The following is a 23662-nucleotide window of genomic DNA, read 5'->3' on the forward strand; positions in this document are numbered from 1 at the left end:
AGATGGTGTGTGAGCTTAACCTAAAGTGACATGTCTGTTTTATATAAATACGTTCTTGCAATTGCAGAAGCTTTTTCCTCTCAGTGGGCATATAAACAACATATGTGGTTAATTGTTTTGCCATCTTTGTGGTCATTTTTATTCTTTCCATGCATGTATTTGGTAACAATTTGACAACTGATTGTAGAAACTTTTGTCTTTGTATGTTGATGCTGATGCTTCTTAATAGTGGTGGTGCCATGCATGTTCTTGGTTAAATTAATAGAGTACATCCGTAATTTGGAATAGTTCTTTTCCAAATGGGCAGGAATTTTTTCAGCCGAGGAGATTGTTGGATACTTCTGCTAATTGGATGATTTGGATCAATGAAAACGATAGCCAGTGATTAGGGGTATCTTTTGGCAGGATTACGGGCGTGTTCTCTTCTTATTTCTGAAATGCAGTTTGCAAAGGAGAATCCATTTGCCACTAATCTACCACAACTCAAAGTTGAAAATCAAGAAGACGTAACGGAAGAGGCAGTGACAACCACATTACGAAGGTCTCCGAGTTTCTATTCAACAATCCAGGCACATGATGGACATTGGGCTGGAGATTATGGGGTCCCATGGGGGTCCTATGCTTCTGCTTCCTGGTTTGATAAGGGAGAAAAGTATTAATCACCATGTAATCCTGAAGATGAAAACACGGAGAATCTGTATATCATGGTTAAATATGAGAAATAAGTTTTGACATTCCAAAAGATGGCTTCATATTTATTTCGGAACTTCACAGCCTTTCTTCTTAGTTAAATGAATTAACCAAGATTGGTTTTTTTCTTTATTATTTGGTCCATTTGGTAATTGTTGAGTGACTAAGTATTACTTACCGATTGGAACAGATCATTGCACCTTCAATTATTACTGGAGGTCTAAATGCTATTATGATGTGCAGAAATCTCTATAATCATCAGGTAAGAATGCTTTTCATAAAATTAATGCTTTTTAAGAAAGCTTTAATTTTGGTATAGAAAAATGAATAAATTCATTGATGAATTGTTTTTGCAGAATGAAGATGGGGAATGGGCTCTCTGCATATCGAGAATATGTTTTAATATATTTCACACATTTAACACAATTTTAAAATCCGCGGTATCGCGGGGGCTCAATTTCTAGTTTATATATACCAAAGACGAATGGGGAAAAGCACTGTTCCACTGTACAGTGAAGTGGCGATGTCACCCCGTTTACTGAGCAATTTTCTTCTTCTTTTCCTCACTTGCACAATGAATTGACCAATATGCCCATCTTTGATACGTGTTGCCTAGTGAATACGTGGCTCACTCTCCTCATTCCTCCTCCGCCTCTTTGTTACTGCACCGCTTCCTTTTTTATTTTTTGGCTACTCCAACCTGTAGTTCCTCCCGACAAAAGATTATGACTTTCACATGTTTATAACATCTTCTTCTAGTTCTGTCCTAAAGTTGAAATTATGAATCTTTATAAACAATCCTCAAGGAAGACATCTTCCCGATATGCTTCGTCATAGGCACTTGTATTGAAGCTGGAAGATGGGACGGGTCTTCTCATCCCCTCACAATCTGAAAATGCCTCTCAATTGAATAAAGAGTAAACACCGCCAATCTTTTGATATGTTTTCTGTATGTAAATATTATCAAAATATTTTAAGCACTCGTAGCAATGCGCGGAGCACTTTTGCTAGTGATTATTATGAAACGAATTATTGTAAGAGACGATAAGATATGACCACATGATTTTTGGAGTTTTTTTTATATTAATTTGCTAATTAAATGATAAATTAAGTAAATGAAATATTAAAAATTAATAAAAGAATGATCAAAAGCCTAAATCTATAACAATTAGTACTATGATCTAGTATTTCTAGCTAAACCCATCACATCGATTGGTAAAAAAAAGAAATGCCAAAAGCTAGTAATGTTTGACATACAAAATTCAGAATTGAACCACCTATATCAAAACGCCTTCTATAAATTACTTGGAGAGCCAAAGCATTACAACAACAGAGACTAATACAAGGAATCCCTCGGCCACAAGGCTTACAAACGATAAGGAGCTCAAATTCTTACTTTTTCATTTCTAACTTCTTTTTTATTTTTTGGCTACTCCAACCTGTAGTTCCTCCCGACTTGATGGTCTCGACATCTGGAGCATACAGCAGGCGGATCCCACACTTTCTCACATCTACTCCCCAAGGGTACAAGACTCCCACAACCTTGAACTGAAAACAGGCCTCAGTGACAAGTTTGTAAAAAGAAGTGGAGCGATTTAAATTTTCTCCCTCTCCAAGTGCAAAGGCATTATACCACACAAATATGTTACTGAGACCCTCAACAAGCGTTATCTCACTTTCATTAAAAGGATTATGGGGAGGATAAACGGTTTTATGGCTTTCACCACTATTAGTTTTAAAATTGCACGAGCATCCAAGCATCAGATCATTATAAACGAGATTGCGACCGAGAACAACAGATAGAGCAAAACCCAAAAAATCTGTACAATACCAATTTCGAGGAAGCTTGATAGTTATCGAAGATCCTTCATTTTGATGGCAGAACCAATTTGGAATTTCATTTCCTGTACATACAGTGCTAACTAAAGTCCGAGCAGAGTCGGTGCTACCTAAAGTCCGACAGCGGGCAGGGATAGATGAAGTCATTTCCTGTAACATCGATGCATGGAAATCCAGTAAATTATTCAACACGTGAAAAAATGGCATAAAGGAGATATGAAAGTGTGTGCGTGGGTGAGAGAGAGACCATGACAATTTCTTCTTCTTTACGTTGCTGAGTTTTCAATGGCCCAGTTGCCACTCGCATAATTCTTAACTGTGTGTCAGCCATTATATTGGTCCTTGCATTTTCATCCAAGTTCCGGCAACAAACAAAGTTAAAACGCCCTCGAAACAATTCATATTTATCCCAAGCTTGTGTGAGTGAATTTCTTGAACTTGAAACTGTCTTCAAGTTCCAGCAGCCACTTGCTTCAAGACAACATAGCACTGGGAGCTCTGGTAAGAATTCTAGACTTGTGCACTCTCCCAGATTCAGCCACCTAAGCTTGTCAAGATCTTTAAAATAAGAAGGAATTCGAACCAATCTTTTACAGGCATAAAGCACTATATGCTCAATTTTTTTACTGCGAGAGAGATCTGGAACTTCAGTCAGATGCTTGCAAAAACTTAGGTCAATCACTTTTAAGTTCCCAAGATTCTGTAACAAATTAAAGAAAAATGGAAAGAAGAACATTATTGACTTCGGCCGAATAGGTTTCCAGAGGCACCATAATATATACTTCAATAAAAAAAACATAGAAAAAAGAAGAGGAAGCATATATATACCTGGTTTTTACTCCAAAGTTCTGCCCCAACAAAGCTGCCGGGCATTCGAAGCTCAACAAGATTTTGTGGAGAAAAATTTGATGGAAGAGATTTGAACGGGTATCCCTGCCAGTAAAGATACCTGAGAGAATTGGGAAGAGACCGAAGACCTTGAGAAAGGTCCAGAATCTTCTTCTTGAACGCCTCGTCAAAGCAACGAAGATAGTCGTCTGCTGCACCCAACCCTAAGCCATAGTTGTACGCGAGTCTTAGACTAGCATCATGAATTATCAACAATCTCAAATTAGACATCTTCTTGAAGGGTGATCCACATAATTCCAACCGTGTAATGTTAGACGTGTCAAAGGATATGCATTGAACTGTTGAAGTTCCCTGGAAATCAAGAGAAAATAGTATAATGAGAATAAATGTACAACAAAGATTACTAAAAACTACTTTTGTTGACATATGCTTATACAAAATGAGTTTCCATGGTCCCGTCATAGAAAGTTCATGATTTTTGGTTCTTACCGTATCATTCTCCAGTACGTGATAGACATCATCAGCAGCCCACAACCTACTACGTTTTCCTGGCTTGTCCCTGCATTGTTCGCGAACAATTGTCCGGCCCATTTCATGCACCAAATCATGCATCTCTAAGCAATTCGTCTCTGAAATTGATATGAGAGACTTGTCAATGAGAATTTGGATTCCCGTCACAAGGAAACCCCGAATATCTAATATTCTTTTTGCGTAATAAACATCTGCCCCTTTCAGAAAGCATGCAATGTCAAGAAAGCATTCCTTCTCATTTTCTTCTAATCCATCGTAACTAAGTCTCAACACATTCTGAACTTTTTCGCTAGGAAATTTTTTCAATCTGTTCAATTCTTCATCCCAATCTTCTTCTGTATCGCAGCGACGGAATAAGGCACCCAAAGTTTTAAGAGCCAATGGAATGCCTTGAATATAATCTATCACCTTTCTTGAAAACTCTGTATAAACTGTCGTAGGAGACTTATTTTTCAGAGCATGCAAATGAAAGAGCTGAAGAGCGCCATCATGTTTCAATCCCTTGACCTCGTAAATTTTGTCATCAACCACCTTTTCATTGAGTAAGCTCCTATCTCGAGTTGTTATAATGATTCTACTTCCGACACCAAACTCAAGATCATCTCCAACTAGAAGTTCTAATTGCCTTGAATCATTCACGTCGTCAAGAACAATGAGTACCTTTGTACGACGGAGCCTCCCTTTAATAAGCTCTGATCCTATAGATGGAGTCTTAATATTTAAATTTTTATCATCTAAAATCTCACGGAGAAGTTCATTTCGTAACTTATATATTCCTTCTTTTCCTTCGGAATTTTCTCTAACATTTTTAAGAAAACAGCAAGCTTCAAACTTGGAAGAAAGTTGGTGATATACAACATCAGCAAGGGTGGTCTTGCCAATACCACCCATGCCCCAAATACCTACAATGCAAACATCCGATGAATCAAGGCATAGTAACGATTCAATTTGATCAACTTTGGTTTCAATTTCAACTAGGCCCTTTAAATTACTTGAGCTTTTGCAATCCAATTTGTTCAATATAACTTCGACAAGTTTCTCAATGGAATCAGCCTCTGTCCTGGAAAATATAAGTAACCACGAAGGAAAAAAAATAGTTGCTAAGTCCTGCATTAATGAATCTTGTTTGAAACAAAGGTCACAAGTAAAAAAATTCTGCAAGAGTTGCAAAGTTAGTTACCCGGCTTTGTTTGAATAATCATAACCAGATAGGTTGGCAGCTTTCTGCAAAGCATCCCTCCACTTAAGCACCTTGTCCATACCTTCTTCAAGCTTGAAACGTTCTTCAAGCTTGGCAAATGCATCTGCATAACTCCCCTGTTGTTTTCGTACATCCTGTGGACTGATGTCGTAAAAAACGGGTATAACAAACTGTCCATCCCTTTCCTTGCATCCTAGTATATGGACGAGTTCATCCAGACACCATGTGGAAGAAGCGTAGCTTTTTGAGAAAATGATCACCGAAAGCTTTGATTTCTCAATAGCTTCTAGAAGGGCAGGTCTGATTTCATCCCCTCTCTCAAGTTTGTCATCTATGTAGGTGTCAAGTTTCTTTCGAAGTAAAGCAGCATGAAGGTGGCTGGTGAAAGTGTTGCGGGTGTCCTTACCTCTGAAACTAAGAAACACATCATACTTTCTTGGAGGTGACGAGATAGCAGCAGCAGAGGAAGAGGAAGAAGCCATACTAATAACCTGCAAACCCCACTATTTATATTTCATAACCTGCAATCCATCCATATATATTTTTCATAACCTGCAAATCCATCCGGATCTATTTCATGACACATACACACATACGTAATTAAGCCAAAATCCCCTATATACAACCGACATACATCTCAGTTCTCAGTTAGTTTAGAACATTTACCCTTGAACGCACCCGAGGTCACTGAATTCGAATCTCCTTCCCCAACATAATCACTTCTATCAACCAAAAAAAAAAAAAATCAACTTTTCTATCTGGGTGGGCTTCATAAACACTCTAAAGGACCAAAAAATCACCACAAATTAACAGTCGCTTTGCAATATTATAAGAAATGTAAGAGAAGACTATAATTTTATGGTAAATAGTTCTCGAAGTGTAATTAAGTCGGTGAGATTACCTCTGAATCGAGAAAGAAATTGATTATGAAATATTAAGATCTAGAGAGATCGAATATGAAAGACTGGTCAAGTTGAAGCTTTTCCAGAACCCTGACAAAAATAATCCAGCGCAAGAGAGAAATATAGAAAGAAACAAGTTGGAAGAGAGATCATGTTGTTTCTAGCTTGACTTGTGTGGGTTGTTGACTTACGCAGGTGTGGGACATTCGAATTGCTGTGGGCAAAAGATTTTTTTTTTGGTAAAATCCTTTCCGTAGAAAGGAATAAAATTGTATTCCAGCATTAATTTACAACAAAGGCTCATTCATTAATTTACAAACCAAAGGCCCATATACACATAAACAAAACAAACAGAGGCCACCCAAGCTAACCTAAAACAGCCCAACTAAGGGCCCAAAGCTAGACACAGAACAAAAGAAAATTCCAGATTCCTTCTACCACCGCCGCAATGGTATTTCCCAATCAATCCGAATCGATTTCCCCAGCAGACGCCAAAAATCGTACCAAGCAGCACCGTAGAGATTAAATGGAGGAAAATTTTATAATCCAGCCACGATCCTCGCGCCATTCTCATCCAGAAATTGAAAAAAGCATGTGGATTTACCACGAACAAGACTGCCAACAAAGGCAGACAAAGAGAAGGAGGTGGTGTTGTAAACACCTGAGCCGGCGTGACCACTAGAACTCTATGCACCCTCTCGAATGATCACAACAAATTGCGTTGAAAACTGACTGCAGGCCAGAATGAAATTGGTCGAGGAAGATGGACGCCCGTGAGGTTTGAAGAACATGTAAATTGGGACAAGATAGCAAGGGGTAAAGGCAGCAAAATGAACAAAAAGTTGCCACGGCGAGGGCCGGTGCAGGTCATTGAAGCTGATATTGAAGTGTTCAAAGCAAAGTAGAAGGGATCTGATTTCAAGAAGAAGGATTTGATTGATCTTTACAGCCAGTGCAAGGGGAATATGAATGGGCATTTGCTTTATTTATCACTGCATTTTGATACTTGCAGACTGTTCTATTCAATTATAGGTTCTGATCCTAAACCCAATTCACACATTTTCAAGGAAATTCTTATGAGGCAATAGCTACAGGTGCACATATGTTCATTAAGCTTCAGTTTCATAGTGAAATTTCTGGGATTTTGGTTCATGTCTTTATTTTAGGTGCTTGGATATAATGTTTATATTTATGTGATTGAAGGATTACATGGATTTCGAATGATTCATTGGACATAGTCATTTTAGTTTCAGTTATTACATTACATTTGCTCATTTCGTGGATTATATCTTTATGTTAGAAACAAATCTGAGCTTCTTGTCAAAATATGAATTCATTCTTTTAAATCCTTATTATATCTAAATGAAGTCTCTGTCTCTTTTATCTTTAATAAAAAAGAAGAGAAAATTTCAGTCCTTCTACCACAAATTTAAGTCAATGTTACTAGGAAGCAAATTTTTCTGAGTTCAGTCCTGGCTTGCAAACCATGGCCGATTGGTTCTTAAAGATATTTAAGCTTAGTCGCTTAATACACAAGGGTTGTTTTAGAACCATGGCCGATTGGTTCTCAAATTTTAGAAGTTGGCATGTATTTCTTCTATCAACTAACATGGGATCTAGTGAGTTATCTACTCAAATCCATCCTAGGCGCCAAAGGAGGCCTAGATCTTTTATCTTTAATAAAAAAGAAGAGAAAATTCCAGTCCTTCTACCACAAATTTAAGTCAATGTTACTAGGAAGCAAAATTTTTCTGAGTTCAGTCCTGGCTTGCAAACCATGGCCGATTGGTTCTTAAAGATATTTAAAATAGAACCACAGGGGATAAGAGGGGCCTTCTTTTGAAGAAGCTGGGATCCCCTCAACCCTTACAATCAATAAAAGGACATGATATGCAAGGTGAAAGAATTGGCAAAAGTTCAAAGGTAACATTTCTTCTCTAACCACAAAACTAAATTCAACTTTGTAAAACACATGTCCGTTAGTCCATATATATAATCGTGTTTCCTCAAATTAGTTCGATGGCATGATTGTTTGATCCCTTATTAAATAGTCATCAAGAAATGTTGGAATTTTTAGTAGTAGTGATTTCTTTTGAATTTTTATTATTTTATTTTCAAGCCCTGAATTTTGTGAGAACAGTCTACTCTGTACATACACGAGATACTTCTGACAGTTCAAATAAACTAACTTCCCAAACACTGATATTTAGGTTTTTTATTGGTATATGTAATGCTACCAGTGAGTGCTGGTTGATCCAGATGCTCACTAAAGCAGCTGAGGGTATTGATATGAAGTGTGTGCTAGTTGATCCAGATGCTCACTAAAGCAGCTGAGGGTATTGATATCAGTTAATGTAGATGGCGTTTATGGTTGATTGCTGGTGGGGAATAGTAGAGGGACATGCTCCACAGGAGTATGATTGGAATGGATACAAGAGGCTCTTTCAGATGGTGTGTGAGCTTAAGCTAAAGTGACATGTCTGTTTTATATAAATACGTTCTTGCAATTGCAGAAGCTTTTTCCTCTCAGTGGGCATATAAACAACATATTTGGTTAATTGTTTTGCCATCTTTGTGGTCATATTTATTCTTTCCATGCATGTATTTGGTAACAATTTGACAACTGATTGTAGAAACTTTTGTCTTTGTATGTTGATGCTGATGCTTCTTAATAGTGGTGGTGCCATGCATGTTCTTGGTTAAATTAATAGAGTACATCCGTAATTTGGAATAGTTCTTTTCTAAATTGGCAGGAATTTTTTCAGTCGAGGAGATTGTTGGATACTTTTACTATTGGATGATTTGGATCAATGAAAACGATAGCCAGTGATTAGGGGTATCTTTTGGCAGGATTACGAGCTTGCTCTCTTCTTATTTCTGAATGCAGTTTGCAAAGGAGAATCCATTTGCCACTAATCTACCAAAACTCAAAGTTAAAAATCAAGAAGAGGTAATGGAAGAGGCAGTGACAACCACATTATGAAGGTCTCTGAGTTTCTATTCAACAATCCAGGCACATGACGGACATTGGGCTGGAGATTATGAGGGTCCTATGTTTCTGCTTCCTGGGTAAGGGAGAAAAGTAGTAATCATCATGTAATCCAGAAGATGAAAACACGGAGAATCTGTATATCATGGTTAAATATGAGAAATAAGTTTTGACATTCCAAAAGATGGCTGCATATTCATTTCGGAACTTGACAGTCTTTCTTCTTAGTTAAATGAATTAACCAAGATTGGTTTTTTCTTTATTATTTGGTCCATTTGGTAATTGTTGAGTGACTAAGTATTACTTACCAATTGGAACACATCATTGCGCTTTCAATTACTGGAGGTCTGAATGCTGTTGTGATGTGCAGATATCTCTATAATCATCAGGTAAGAATGCTTTTCATGAAATTAATGTTTGTTAAGAAAGCTTAATTTTGGTATAGAAAAATGAATAAATTTGTTGGTGAATTGTTTTTGCAAAATGAAGATGGGGAATGGGCTCTCTGCATATGGAGGGCCAAGAACCATGTTTGTAAATTGTTTTGGTTCTTTGTTGAACATTTGGATATGAATTTTGATATGTATGGGTATGTTTTAATATATTTCAAACATTTAACACAATTTTAAAATATGCGGCATCGAGCGGGCTGAATCTCTAGTTTATTACCCATATACTAAAACCCAAGCAAAAAAATACTGTTCATTAACAGGGCACGGGCGGTGCTGTTTTGTTTTGGGTCTCTTTGTCTTCACATTTTCAATGCTTTTCTTTGGCCACGCGTCCACCATTCTCTTGCCACGTGTCGATCATCCTGCAATGGTTCGCTTCGGATCTCTGGAATATTCTTTCGGTTTCCGTTTCCTTGGCTCGATTAGACTTCTTGGTTTTATTTCGGTTTCTGCTCCTCTTTGGCAAAACTTTCTGCTTCTCTGTGGTTCCTGGTGAGATTTACCACTTTCTTGATTTTATTCTTATGTTATTTTTGGGTTTTGTTTATAGCCTCCGATTCTACATGTGACTATTTAATTTTTTTTGGTTTTCAGTGTCAGGGCACTGTGCTTTCTTTTCAGTTTTTCTTGAGCTTTTGAAGGCCTCTGTGCTGAGGCTCAATGATAACAGTGGTGAGTTTCTTTTTCAGAGATTCGTTCTTCCCAGTAATCAAGCTTTATTGAGTGATTTATCTGCTTAATTTGGGGTTGGGTTTGGTTTTTTTCTGTCTCACCAAGCACTTAATTTCCTCCGCTTCATGCATATTTGTTGTTGACCCATCTGGGTTGATCATGTCTTCACTGGTCATGACTGCAGTTTTGTCAAGGATTCTGAAATTTAGTAAATTGCAACTTTTTGGTGAGCGAAAACATATGTCAATTATTTAGGCCTGTTAGGGTTTTTTGGGCTATTTTTTTATTGCCGAGTTTTATACGACATAGATAGTGAAGCTAGAGGCAATTGAGGAATATTTAGTGGTGTGGTAGATATTTCTCAGCAAAATTGAGAGAGTAGTTATATTTTATTTAAATATTTGTATAGTTTTTGGTAGAGATTAAGTTTATGGTACTCCAGATCTTCAGAGACTGATGATAGCCTATTACCAATCTGCTGCTACTCTAAACCTTCCCAGGGTGATAGTCACCGGAAGTTACGCAGCTATGCCGAGGGTTACGTAGTGGAACTTGGATTTCACAGATCACAGTGAACAGGGTGATAGGTATATTTCCTCACTTTTACCATTTTAGAACTTAGATTAGTGATAAATTAATTCGAATCATGTGCCATGAACTTAAAGCTCTATTTGGGAGAGTGGGCTCTTTACCCCAAAGCTGCTTGCTTTTGGTAATATTTGGAATTGTGCTTCTAAGCTGTTTTTCAAGCTTTTGGCCATACGAAATGGAGCTAAATCGAACAACTCTTTTGTTGCATTGTATTTGCTTTCCTAAAGCGATTTTTTTTTTTGTTGAAAAATGTAATGGGTTTTGTAGATCAAAGTTTTTAAGGGAGAAAATTATGTTTCAAATTTTAGATATGAATATTACACATTCCAGGTGTTGAATTCATCTTTGTTTTGGTGTATTGTGGTTTTGAATGTCATTTAGTGCAGTATAGCCTTAACTAGTTTTGTATATCTTAGGTACTCATTTGGATTTTGAGCAGTAAGAGAGAGTTTAGCACGTATTTGAGGAAATGCTAAGAAGTTTTTTGAAATGGCTAGAGTTTGAGATTCTCATAAGGAAGCTCGTATAAGTTTTTGGTTTTTTGTGTTGATTCGAACAAATTTCGGTTCTTATATTTATTAATTTTTGTTGTGTGAGTAGTATTTATTAGGCTTGATTTTTTTGAAACACCAGGTGGTTTGGAGACATTTGAAATCATAAGAAGACTCGAAGATTTCAGCCAGGTTTGAATCAAAGCACCAAATGAATTCTTCTTCCAGGTGATGATTAAATGTTCCCAACTTTTTTAGTTGTATAAAGACTTGGGTAGATAGGAATTTGTTTTTACTCATGTGTTTCACTAGTTCTTTGGTAATAGATAAATCTTTGTGAACAGTCTTCTGCTTCTATCAGTACCCAAGGTAAGTTCTTATTAATTTACTTTTCACAGTCAGGTCATTTGCGACCAAATATTATTTTTCAACTTATGCTTGGTTTACTCTTCTTTTGCAGCCTATTTTTTCACACATTTAGTCTTCAGTAGATGGGGCTAAGGAATTTCCATGTGGCATTGTATCAAATTATCATTGATCGAAGGGTATGGCATTGTAAGATCATCTTCTGTTCACTTTGATCAAATTATTTGTCAAGCGTTTTAGTTTTTTATAATTATGATATTATTTCTTATTTGGCCTCAAGATTAGTGGACTTAAACTTTGTTTATTATCTTTGCAGTAAGAAGAAGACCTTAATAATGTAATAAGAGATAACAATATTAACTTGACAGTAAATGGTCCATTCCTTTTATTTCTTTTTTTGGTTGCAATGTCGATACTTAGTGTAATTTGTACCTTATGTTTTACCTTTGTTTTTAAAATAAAATTCATTAATTTGGTTGTGTTTTGTTCCATAATAAATGTGTAAAGATGACCATGTTGTACATTACATAGTTTGGGAATTAGACCAAGTATTTTGATCAATCAGAGTAAATATATTTTAGCTTTTTTTACGTCTTAAACTGTCAAGATATAAACTTATAGGTCGTTACATAAAATTCACAAATTATAACATCAATTGCAAGTTAGCATATGATCCCGTGATGCATAGAGGAACTAAGAATTAATGGACAATTTTATGTATTGGTGCTTAAATTTCCAAGAAGACGACGAGCTCCATTTTCTTTTAAATGTTAATTTTTTAATTTGGGTTTGTGTTTGCTCAGTTTTTGTGGTGAGAAGGAATAAATTGGTGAAACGTAGAGTGGTCTTTTTGCTGAAAGGTATGACCTTTGAATTGGAGCTATAGTGTTCGTTCCTATTGCTAGATTGGCAGGTAGAAACTCAACCTTTTGTTTATGTAAATGTTGGTTTCGTGCTGCAAATATGATAGGCACATTGGTGTGTAAAATTGAAAACCCAGTAACATATGGTATAGGAAATTCTATGATGCATGGACACGGGAGAAGACCAGCGTATCCCATATCTGACACGCGGGGATACGGATATGCAGGGTGATACGTGTGGATATGCGACCGATACGTATCCGAGTCAACAGATACATTGTTGACTGGTGGGATACGTGTACCTTACTATTGAGATACGACTATCGTACTTTTTGGATACGTTTTAAACTATAATCAGAGGATAATCACACAAAAAAATCAAGATAATTACACTTAATCCGCACAGAATCATGATAATTGACAGTTGATTGAGATTAGCTGAACTGAAACGATTCTGTGACCGAAAATCGAAACAATTTTGTATATAAAATTCAAATCTACCTGTTTTTCCTCACTTGAACATCAGAACCATCTTCGGCAACTGCTCCTGTCGTCTCCGTTTGCTACTGCTGCATCGTATCTCATGCATCCACTGGTGAGAGCTGGTAACTGGGTTTCGGATTCCAAGCTTTCTTGAAGCTTTTTTTTTTTGGTTAGAGTCATCTGCTTTACCGATTACAGTCCCCTTTTGCTTTTCTGAATCCAAACGAAAAGCTTCTTTTGCTTTTCTGTTTTTGCATACTATAATAATATTATTGTTAGTGGTGTAGAATAATTTAGTTTATAATATATTTATATATGTTTTTATGTTGCTTTGTTGATCTCTTAGCATAAATTTGACTCGTAATTTTTTATGGTACCACTTTGGATTGATTCTTATGAATTACATGTTGATAATTTAGGAAAATGAATCATCCTGATAAACATGCGAATGCTAATGTTAATTCAGTTGAGACTGTTGAAAATGATCATGGTACACTGTGAAAGTATGTCAAAAAGCTCGAAAGAGTGGAAAATGGAAGAGGAGTTACTGTGTTTCATTATTGCCAAAAGATTTTCAGAGGATCGTACTCTAGGATCAAGTTTCATTTGTTAAAAATATCTGGAAATGGGATCGTCTCTTGCAATAAGGTTACTGATGAAGCTCTTGCAGAAATAAAAAAGCTAGTTTGATAATGAGGGACTCTTTTCTTTTTATTTTTTTAAGTCATTTGGATGTTCTTTTTAGTTTTTCAAGTTTGAAGACTAATTTAGTTGTTTAGTGGATTATCTTTTTAAATGTTTGAAGTTTATCAAAATAAATTTGAACTTGAATAGTATATTTGAATGCTTATTTTATAATATTTAGATATATTTATTTATTTATATTATTTTTTATTGTTGTATCCTTATCATATCGTGTTTTCATTTTTAGAAATTTGACGTATTCCCATGTGTCGTATTCCCGTATCGTTGTCTGTGTCCATGCATAATAGAGGAAATTCAAATGAATTTGTAAAGAATTTCTTTTATTGTTTTCTGTTGTTTTCCACTATAAAATGAAACTACTTTATATCCATGGTTCATCATTTGGAACAATTCCTAGTTTTTACATATCATATATACTAAAACTCGTAGGGGTTGGGTACTGTGGATGATCTGTGGGCGGATTGTTTTGCCCCTCCGTTTTATATCGATTTCCCTAGCTGCTCCCCACATCCTCATCGTGCACCTTTTCGTTGGATTTTCTTCCTCCTGTAGTGTTATACACGTGTTGCTCATCGTGGAGGGGAAGAAACATGGAAAAGCGGGCTCTTCCATTTGCTTCCACAGATTTCTCAAGCTCTCTCTCAAGCTCTTAATCGCTGGCCTCCCTAAGAAGGTATGTCTCTCTCACTTTATTATTATTATTATTATTTTTCAATTCGAATTTTCTTTGCATGAATGTTGGATCTGTTGCCTTCTGGAAGAAATTTTAACCTAGAAAAGCTTGATTTTCAGGAAATCGCCAATTCGAAAGCTTGGGTTTACTGGTGAGTTCTCCGACATATTTGTTGAAATTTTTGTGATTTTAATTTTAAAAATCTGGGTTTTTGGGTTCAATGGTTTGCTCCATCTTATTAACTTTCTCACTAGAGATCTTTGCCATCGCTGCTCCACCAAACTTGCATCCGCTCTTTCGAACAGGTACGACTTCTTTCATTTTCTTTTGGTTCTGGGAAAATTTAGGGCTCGAAAATTTTCTTTTGTTTCCGGGAAAATTTAGGGCTCGAAAATGTGTAGAATTGTAGAAGTTAAAACCTGTCTCAATCTCTATGTTGGTCTGTACACAATGAAATTGAATTTTGTGTTTCGGCATACCCTTACTGGAATTTTATGATTTGGGAATTGTACAAGTTAGTGGCGATTTGAAACCGTTAACCGGGATGAGAATTCGAGTGATTTGAAAACAGAGAGCAAGGAATTGCAGGTGGGTAGTGATAAAGATAATGGTGAGGATACTATGATCATAACAGAAATTCACTATTTTGCAGAGAGTTTTGAAAGTTGATTTCTTTTCTTTTTTCATTTTGATTTTGGATTTTTGTATTTTTAAACAGGTGGTGTTCTGATTTTTCATTCCTTCTCATCACTTCTACAAGAGGTTAGTTTTCTTTTCTGCATTTAAAGAGTGTTTAAGGAAAAATTGTATGTAATTGATTTTCTGCTATAATGTTTTGAAATTCCTTATTTTACTTGAATGTAATAGTGCTTGCTTTTGCTTTCACCCAGCTACCAAATTCGGTTTTGTTTGTATGGTAACATGGATTGCTCAGGTTAGGTAGGAGATGATGGAGGTGAGAAATACAATTGGGAAAGATATGCTGAGAGGTTTACAAAACACCTTTGAAGCTGTCGATGAGGATTCTTCTGTTTAAGAGTAGGAATTTTTTAATTTTTTGTGGAATCGATGTTTTGTTTTCGATTGACTTTATAAAGGATTGCTTGGACAAGTACAGGGTGTTTGGGATTGAAAGGTGGGGAGAGGCCACATATGGGTTCAGAGAGAATATTCTTTTTTGAATCTCTATACGTGCAATTCCCTCTACATCAGAGGATATTTTCATATTATTTTGCACATAATTTTATTGAAGGGTTTGTGTATAAAGGTTTCATTAATGGGGATTTCTATGCAATGACTGTTTGGGATTGAAAGGTTGTTCCAGCGTTTATTATAAACTTATTGCAATGACTGTTTGCAAATTTACCAAATTTGTGTTTAATTTGAGTAGCTTGAATGGAAGACGCAATTCCAACACCTATCAATCAGGTACAACCGTATAAAAAGGCAATAAAGATTAAAGTCCATGTGTGTAGAATGTGGAGACCGAGAACTTTAGGAAAGACTAATAAAAATACAAGTCTGCACTGTATACTGCTAGACAAAAGGTGAGCAATCATTATGTAATGATTTTAATTAATAAACCTTTAGTTTTGCCCATTGAAAGTTTTTTAATTGTTTTAATGCATATGATAGAACGTTTCTACTTTCTTTCTGTAATAAACACTATCTAGGATTTGCTTATCATCTTTAGACACTGCTTGATTTTGTATTGTCAAATGATATATATTTTCATATTGACTGTGTTTGTATAGTATATGGATTTCTTTTTATAATATTCAGAGCGTTTTATTCTTTGTATTAGAATTTTTTATACGTAAACAATTTTTTTAAAGTGTTAATTAAAATGGTTAATTGATAGTTACTATTTACCTATGCATATTCTTGCTTAGTATTTACTATCCACATGCATATTCATGTTATACTAATTGTAATGTTCACTGTCATTCACTTATTCACCGGATTTTTAACAATATTTGTTTCCTTGCATTTTTTTTCCCATGCTGAATTGTCAAGCAACAAGCATATGAACTTATACGAATTTTGTTTTTTCATTGTTAATCTACTGATGCTAGGGATGATTTGAATTGAGCTTTTACATTCTTTTGAACATTTTTCATGTTTAACTTGCAGGATCAATGTCACTGTACAACTTTCCACAATTGTTTGTTATGTCTTTCTCCCTTTTGTGTAATTTTAGTCAATTGAACTACTCTTTTTAGCTTAAGATTGAACTGAAGTGCTAAGAACTTAGTTAAATGAAAGTTATACTTTGGTTTGATGACATTTTGGTGTTTGGTGTTTGAGTGCATGATTATTAGGTCCACAATCATTGGATACATGATCTTTCATATGTTTTCACCATAATATATCATAGTCCCGCAGCGACGCATGGGTCATACTTTCTAGTATTGTCTAATTCTCTAACAAATTCCACGACAACTTTTGGCTCAGAAATATTCACAGTTGTCTTCATCCGAAGCGAGTCAATTAACTGTATACCATCACCTTCAATCATTGAAAACTTCAACATGTGCTTCAAATCTAGATCAAAGCTAGATTAACCTCTCATATTGTACGTAAATTCAATTTGCAAAGAAAGCAATCAATGCTTCTTCTTTTGGGTTTTTTTTAACTTTTTTAATTTTATTTATTTATTTATTTTACAATAATACTAGAACAAAAATAACAGGTTTAATCCTATGAATATCGTTAAAATTTTATCTCCGTATAAACAGGTTTTTGCCAATTGTTATTTTTGAAGGTTATGACAATTTATGCCATCATCCGGGGTTACTATTGGAGAAGATTGCTGATCAAAATAATAGGTGCCTTGCAGTTTTCTTTGAAGTATCTTATTAAATTTATTTAAAAACTGCAAAAATTACTCAATTTCTTTAGTAATTAAAAAAAATCATTCTTCTTCTTTAACATTCTTATTTATTTGTACTAACAGCTTTTATTTTTTCAAATCATAAGAGAGAAGCATGTACATCATCACAAATAAAACAAAAAAATTGTGAAGTGACGGTCAATAAAATTTTCAGGTACTAATTATTATGTGTGTAAATACAATTGTAAATAATATACCTATTACGAAGGCACATATTTTACACGTTTTTGAAGCATGCAACGCGTAGGCACTATTACTAGTATATACTAAAGCCCAATGGGAAAAGCTGAATTTGAAAAGCACTGTTTCAATGTACAGTGAAGTGGCGAAATTACCCCTTTTACTGTGCATTTTTCTTTCTTTTCCTCACTTGCACAGTGAATTGACCAGTTTGCCCATCCTTGATACGTGTTGCCCAGTAATACGTGGCTCACTCTCCTCATTCCTCCTCCGCCTCTTTCTTACTGCACTGCTTCCTCTGTAGTTTGAACCGCTTCCTTTTTTGCTTCACTTCTAATCGAAACAAAAAATTGATTCTTTTCAACATATTTGTATAAATTCTTTCATGCACTTGAAATTTTATGTTTGATTAGTGTATGTTTTCATTATTAGATCATAGCAAGCTCCATTCATGCCCACTTCTATTCCTAAGAGCCCGTCTTCTGTCAATGGCGACAACGGAGGCTAAGTCCAAAGCCAAACCAAAACCAAAAGAAATTGAAGAGAGTTCTGAACCTCTTCTCAAATACAAGGGAATTAAAACTTGAAAAAAAAAAAATTATGAGCACCAATAACAAAAGATTATGACTTTCACATGTTTATAACATCTTCTAATTCTGTCCTAAAATTGAAATTATGAATCCTTATAAACAATCCTCAGGGAAGACATCTTCTCGATATGCTTTGCCACAGGCACTTGTATTGAAGCTGGAAGATGGGACGGGTCTTCTCTTTCCCTCACAATCTGAAAATGCCTAATAAAGAGTGAACATTGCCAATCTTTTGATAACTATGAACTTACATAAATTTATCTTCCAAGAATCTCTATCTTTTGAACAGGGAGCAATTAAACACTCAATCTTTTGATAGCTATGAACATTGCCAATTTCTATAAATCTAGTTTCAATCAATTATGTTCTGTGTTTGTGTGTGTATATACATATATATTATCAAAATATTTAAAGCTTTCGCAGCAACATGCGGGGCACTTTTGCTAGTGATTATGGAACGAATTATTATAGGAGAAGATAAGATGAGGCAACATCATTTTTGGAGTTTTTTTTATATTAATTTGTGAATTGAATGATAAATTAAGTAAATGAAATATAAAAATTTAATAAAAGAATGTTTGATCAAAAGTTGCTTTTATAACGATTAATACTACGGTCTACTGGTATTTCTCTGCTAAATTCATGATATCAATGGTTAAAAAAAAAAAAAAAAAAAAAAGCCCAAAAGCCGAAAGCTATAGATGTTTGATATAAAAAATTCAAAATTCAACCACCTATATCAAAACGTCTCTTATAAATTACTTGGAGAGCCAATGCGTTACAACAATAAAGACTAATATTAGGAATCCCTCGGCCACAAGGCTTACATACAGCTTAAAAGATGAGAATACAAACAACAAGAAGAGCTCAAATTCCTAACTTTTCATTTCTAACTTTTTATTTTTGGCTACTCCAACCTGTATTTCCTCCCGACTTGATGGTCTCGACATCTTCAGCATACAGCAGGCTGATCCCACACCTTTTCACCTTAAATCGGCGAAGGTCCACGGCGTTGAACTTAAAATAGGCCCCAGTGACAAGTTCGTAAAAAGAATTGGAGCTATTCAAAGTTGCTCCCTCTCCAAGTGCAAACGCACCATACCACACAAGTATGTTACTGAAATGAAGTTGCTTTCCCCCATCTTCATTAAAAGGATAATAGGAAGGATAAATGGTTTTATGGCTTTCACCACTATTAGTTTTAAAATTGCACGAGCATGTAAGCCACACACGTTTATGAAAGACAGTGGGAGGGAGAACAACAGATAGAGCAAAACCCAAAAAATCTGTACAATACCAATTTCGAGGAAGCTTGATAGTTATCGAAGATCCTTCATTTTGATGGCAGAACCAATTTGGAATTTCATTTCCTGCACATACAGTGCCAACTAAAGTCCGAGCAGAGTCGGTGCTACCTAAAGTCCGACACCAGGTAGGGATAGATGAAGTCATTTCCTGTAACATCGATGCATGGAAATCAAGTAAATTATTCAACACGTGAAAAAATGGCATAAAGGAGATATGAAAGTGTGTGCTAGTGCGTGCGTGGGTGAGAGAGAGACCATGACAATTTCTTCTTCTTTATGTTGCTGAGTTTTCAATGGCCCAGTTGCCACTCGCATAATTCTTAACTGTGTGTCAGCCATTATATTGGTCCTTGCATTTTCATCCAAGTTTGGGCAATCAAAAAAGTTAAAACGCCCTCGAAAAATTTCATATTTATCCCAAGCTTGTGTGAGTGAATTTCTTGAACTTGAAACTGTCTTCAGTGAAGTGCAGCCACTTGCTTCAAGACAACATAGCACTGGGAGCTCTGGTAAGAATTCTAGACTTGAGCACTCTCCCAGATTCAGCCACCTAAGCTTGTCAAGATCTTTAAAATAAGAAGGAATTCGAACCAATCTATCACAGCCATAAAGCACTATATGCTCAATTTTTTTACTGCGAGAGAGATCTGGAACTTCAGTCAGATGCACGCAAAAACTTAGTTCAATCACTTTTAAGTTCCCAAGATTCTGTAACAAATTAAAGAAAAATGGAAAGAAGAACATTATTGACTTCGGCCGAATAGGTTTCCAGAGGAGGAACAAAAGTTAGCATATATATACTTCAATAAAAAAAACATAGAAAAAAGAATAGGAAGCATATATATACCTGGTTTTTACTCCAAAGTTCTGCCCCAACAAAGCTGCGGGGCATTCGAAGCTCAACAAGATTTTGTGGAGAAAAATTTGATGGAAGAGATTTCAACGGGTATCCCTGCCAGTAAAGATACCTGAGAGAATTGGGAAGAGACTGAAGACCTTGAGAAAGGTCCAGATTGTTGTTGTTCAACTTGTCAACGAGATCACCTTTAACCACTTGCATGAAATATCTAAAGAAATCCTCGTACATGACTCTTAGACGAGGATTATGAATTATCAACAATCTTAAATTAGACATCTTCTTGAAGGGTGATCCACATAATTCCAACCGTGTAATGTTAGACGTGTCAAAGGATATGCATTGAACTGTTGAAGTTCCCTGGAAATCAAGAGAAAATAGTATAATGAGAATAAATGTACAACAAAGATTACTAAAAACTACTTTTGTTGACATATGCTTATATAAAATGAGTTTCCATGGTCCCCTCATAGAAAGTTCATGATTTTTGGTTCTTACCGTATCATTCTCCAGCACTTGATAGACATCATCAGCATCCCACAACCTATTACGTTTTCCTGGCTCATCCTTGCATTGTTCACGAACAATTGTCCGGCCCATTTCTTGCAGCAAATCATGCATCTCTAAGAAATTCTTCTTTGAAATTGATATGAGAGACTTGTCAATGAGAATTTGGATTCCCTTCGCAAAGAAACCCCGAATATCTAATATTCTTTTTGCATAATAAACATTTGCGCCTTTCAGAAAGCATGCAATGTCAAGAAAGCATTCCTTCTCATTTTCTTCTAATCCATCATAACTTAGTCTCAACGCTTTCTGAATATTTTCGCTAGGAAATTTTTTCAATCTGTTCAATTCTTCATCCCAGTCTTCTTCTGTATCGCAGCGACGGAATAAGGCACCCAAAGTTTTAAGAGCCAATGGAATGCCTTGAATATAATCTATCACCCTTCTTGAAAACTCTGTATAAACTGTCATAGGAGACTTATTTTTCAGAGCATGCAAATGAAAGAGCTGAAGAGCGCCATCATGTTTCAATCCCTTGACCTCGTAAATTTTGTCATCAACCACCTTTTCATTGAGTAAGCTCCTATCTCGAGTTGTTATAATGATTCTACTTCCGACACCAAACTCAAGATCATCTCCAACTAGAAGTTCTAATTGCCTTGAATCATTCACGTCGTCAAGAACAATGAGTACCTTTGTATGACGGAGCCTCCCTTTAATAAGCTCTGATCCTATAGATGGAGTCTTAATATTTATATTTTTATCATCTAAAATCTCACGGAGAAGTTCATTTCGTAAGTTATATATTCCGTCTTTTCCTTCGGAATTTTCTCTAACATTTTTAAGAAAACAGCAAGCTTCAAACTTGGAAGAGAGTCGGTGATAAACAACATCAGCAAGGGTGGTCTTGCCAATACCACCCATGCCCCAAATACCTACAATGCAAACATCCGATGAATCAAGGCATAGTAACGATTCAATTTGCTCAACTTTGGTTTCAATTTCAACTAGGCCCTTTAAATTACTTGAGCTTTTGCAATCCAATTTGTTCAATATAACTTGGACAAGTTTCTCAATGGAATCAGCCTCTGTCCTGGAAAATATAAGTAACCACGAAGGAAAAAAATAGTTACTAAGTCCTGCATTAATGAATCTTGTTTGAAACAAAGGTCACAAGTAAAAAAATTCTGCAAGAGTTGCAAAGTTAGTTACCCGGCTTTGTTTGAATAATCATAACCAGATAGGTTGGCAGCTTTCTGCAAAGCATCCCTCCACTTAAGCACCTTGCCCATACCTTCTTCAAGCTTGAAACGTTCTTCAAGCTTGGCAAATGCATCTGCATAACTCCCCTGTTGTTTTCGTACATCCTGTGGACTGATGTCGTAAAAAACGGGTATAACAAACTGTCCATCCCTTTCCTTGCATCCTAGTATATGCACGAGTTCATCCAGACACCATGTGGAAGAAGCGTAGCTTTTTGAGAAAATGATGACCGAAAGCTTTGATTTCTCAATAGCTTCTAGAAGGGCAGGTCTGATTTCATCCCCTCTCTCAAGTTTGTCATCTATGTAGGTGTGAAGTTTCTTTCGAAGTAAAGCAGCATGAAGGTGGCTGGTGAAAGTGTTGCGGGTGTCCTCACCTCTGAAACTAAGAAACACATCATACTTTCTTCGACGTGACGAGATATCAGCAGCAGAGGAAGAGGAAGAAGCCATACTAATAACCTGCAAACCCCACAATTTGTATTTCATAACCTGCAATCCATCCATATATATTTTCATAACCTACAAATCCATCCGGATCTATTTCATAACATATACACTGAATTCGAATCTCCTTCCCCAATATAATCACTTCTATCAACAAAAAAATGAAAAAAACAATTTTTCTATCTTGGTGGGTTTCATAAACATTCTGAGGGACCAAAAAGTCATCACAAATTAACAGTCGTTATACAATATTATAAGAAATGTAAGAGAAGACTATAATTATATGGTAATTAGTTCTCCAAGTGTAATTAAGTCAGTGAGAGTACCTCTGAATCAGGAAAGAAGTTGATTGGGAAATATTAAGATCTAGAGAGATCGAATATGAAAGACTGATCAACTTGAAGCTTTTCCAGAACCCTGATGAAAATAATCCAGCGCAAGAGAGAAATACAGAAAGAAACAAGTTGGAAGAGAGATCATGTTGTCTCTAACTTCACTTGTGTGGTCGTTGACTTACCCAGGTGTGGGATAAATCGAATCATACAGACGTATTGCTGTTGGCAAAAGAATTTTTTTTTTTATTTTTCGGGAAATCCTTCCCGTAGAAAGGAACAAAATTTTATTGCGGCAATAATTTACAAATCAAAGGCCCATTTGAAAGGAACAAAATTTTATTACGGCATTAATTTACAAACCAAAGGCCCATATACACGTAAACAAAACAAACGTGTATGCAGAAGACATTTTTTAAATCACGGCATATTACGTAGACTTATACATTTTAAATGTATTTATATGCGTAAATTGACAAAAGAAAAGTCAAATATTTAAAGTTAATGAATAATCTTAGATCATGCTAGAAGAAACCCCTCATAAATCAATTAAAACAGCTGAATCCACATAATAAAATCGGTCTCTATTGAATTTATATTAAGAATAGAGAAAATAATATTTAATAAACAATTGATTGAATCACATTATAGCTAGCCCATTTTGAGGCTAAGCCCATTCCCTCCCCCTTAGTGTAGATAATATTGTTTGTTAAAAAAAAAAAAAAAAACTGAAATAAACAACTGATTGAATCACATTATAGATAGCCCATTGTGAGGTTAAGCCCACTCCCTCCCCTTAGTGTATATAATATCGTTTGTTCAAAAAAAAAAAATAATCATTTAACAACTAATTTAATCACATTATTATCCGCGTGCCAAAGACCTTTTTTTTTATAACCAGTATTACAACCTCTTAAGATGAAAATTGTATTATTCCAATTTGGAACCTGCCACTCTTATTCCTGAAAGACTTAAAAAGTAAACTGTATCA

The 23662-nt window shown here is 35.6% G+C and overlaps 2 protein-coding genes and 2 long non-coding RNA genes across 59 annotated transcripts; 2 read left to right on the plus strand and 2 right to left on the minus strand.

Annotated features, from left to right (window-relative positions):
- Positions 1–1877: 1877 nt before the first annotated feature.
- Positions 1878–6192, minus strand: LOC103946601 (disease resistance protein RUN1-like). 10 transcript variants are annotated; one of them, XM_048564982.1, is made up of 8 exons: positions 6012–6192; positions 5777–5832; positions 5090–5631; positions 4902–4969; positions 3868–4811; positions 3358–3729; positions 2777–3229; positions 1878–2679 (listed from the first exon to the last, which is right to left on the minus strand). In XM_048564982.1, exons 3-8 carry the CDS (start codon positions 5590–5592, stop codon positions 2083–2085), a joined length of 2937 nt encoding a protein of 978 aa, XP_048420939.1. In that variant the 5' UTR covers positions 5593–5631; positions 5777–5832; positions 6012–6192; the 3' UTR covers positions 1878–2082. The 10 variants fall into 10 exon arrangements, with proteins under 10 accessions (XP_048420939.1, XP_048420931.1, XP_048420924.1 ...); XM_048564974.1 differs by having other exon boundaries at positions 3868–4969; positions 5090–5601; positions 5777–5829; XM_048564967.1 differs by having other exon boundaries at positions 3868–4969; positions 5777–5829.
- A 3581-nt stretch (positions 6193–9773) lies between these two features.
- On the plus strand, positions 9774–16869 carry LOC103946599. Of its 47 annotated transcripts, XR_007251145.1 has the most exons (14): positions 9786–9945; positions 10048–10125; positions 10626–10712; positions 11350–11435; positions 11534–11576; positions 11668–11752; positions 12377–13088; positions 14177–14297; positions 14417–14448; positions 14552–14602; positions 14813–14907; positions 15016–15059; positions 15232–15844; positions 16752–16869. It is a non-coding gene; the product is annotated as an uncharacterized LOC103946599 (long non-coding RNA). The 47 variants fall into 47 exon arrangements; XR_007251153.1 differs by having other exon boundaries at positions 9784–9945; positions 11350–11752; positions 12377–12486; positions 12589–13088; XR_007251111.1 differs by having other exon boundaries at positions 9784–9945; positions 11350–11576; positions 11668–11762; positions 11890–13088.
- Positions 16870–17054: 185 nt separating this feature from the next.
- LOC125468756 lies at positions 17055–17424 on the plus strand. The gene is made up of 2 exons (XR_007251172.1): positions 17055–17125; positions 17279–17424. It is a non-coding gene; the product is annotated as an uncharacterized LOC125468756 (long non-coding RNA).
- A 1273-nt stretch (positions 17425–18697) lies between these two features.
- Positions 18698–22879, minus strand: LOC125468719 (disease resistance-like protein DSC1). The gene is made up of 6 exons (XM_048564986.1): positions 22666–22879; positions 21843–22384; positions 20622–21723; positions 20115–20483; positions 19523–19975; positions 18698–19415 (listed from the first exon to the last, which is right to left on the minus strand). The coding sequence occupies exons 2-6, from the start codon at positions 22379–22381 to the stop codon at positions 18858–18860; spliced, it is 3021 nt and encodes a 1006-aa protein (XP_048420943.1). The 5' UTR covers positions 22382–22384; positions 22666–22879; the 3' UTR covers positions 18698–18857.
- Positions 22880–23662: the final 783 nt, after the last annotated feature.

Source organism: the organism of the source record quoted next, unplaced genomic scaffold, assembly GCF_019419815.1.
Source record: "Pyrus x bretschneideri cultivar Hongxiangsu unplaced genomic scaffold, Pyrus_bretschneideri_v1 Contig10, whole genome shotgun sequence".
NCBI classification, from domain to species: Eukaryota; Viridiplantae; Streptophyta; class Magnoliopsida; order Rosales; family Rosaceae; genus Pyrus; species Pyrus x bretschneideri.

Coding starts and splice junctions, on each gene's coding strand:
- LOC125468719 (XM_048564986.1), bottom strand. CDS start 22,381: ATGAAATACAAATTGTGGGGTTTGCAGGTTATTAGTATGGCTTCTTCC. Junction 19,976..20,114: donor AACTTTGGAGTAAAAACCAG/GTATATATATGC, acceptor AATTTGTTACAG/AATCTTGGGAACTTAAAAGT. Junction 19,416..19,522: donor AAGAAGAAGAAATTGTCATG/GTCTCTCTCTCA, acceptor TCGATGTTACAG/GAAATGACTTCATCTATCCC.
- LOC103946601 (XM_048564960.1), bottom strand. CDS start 5,592: ATGGCTTCTTCCTCTTCCTCTGCTGCTGCTATCTCGTCACCTCCAAGA. Junction 4,970..5,089: donor GATTATTCAAACAAAGCCGG/GTAACTAACTTT, acceptor TATATTTTCCAG/GACAGAGGCTGATTCCATTG. Junction 3,230..3,357: donor AACTTTGGAGTAAAAACCAG/GTATATATATGC, acceptor AATTTGTTACAG/AATCTTGGGAACTTAAAAGT.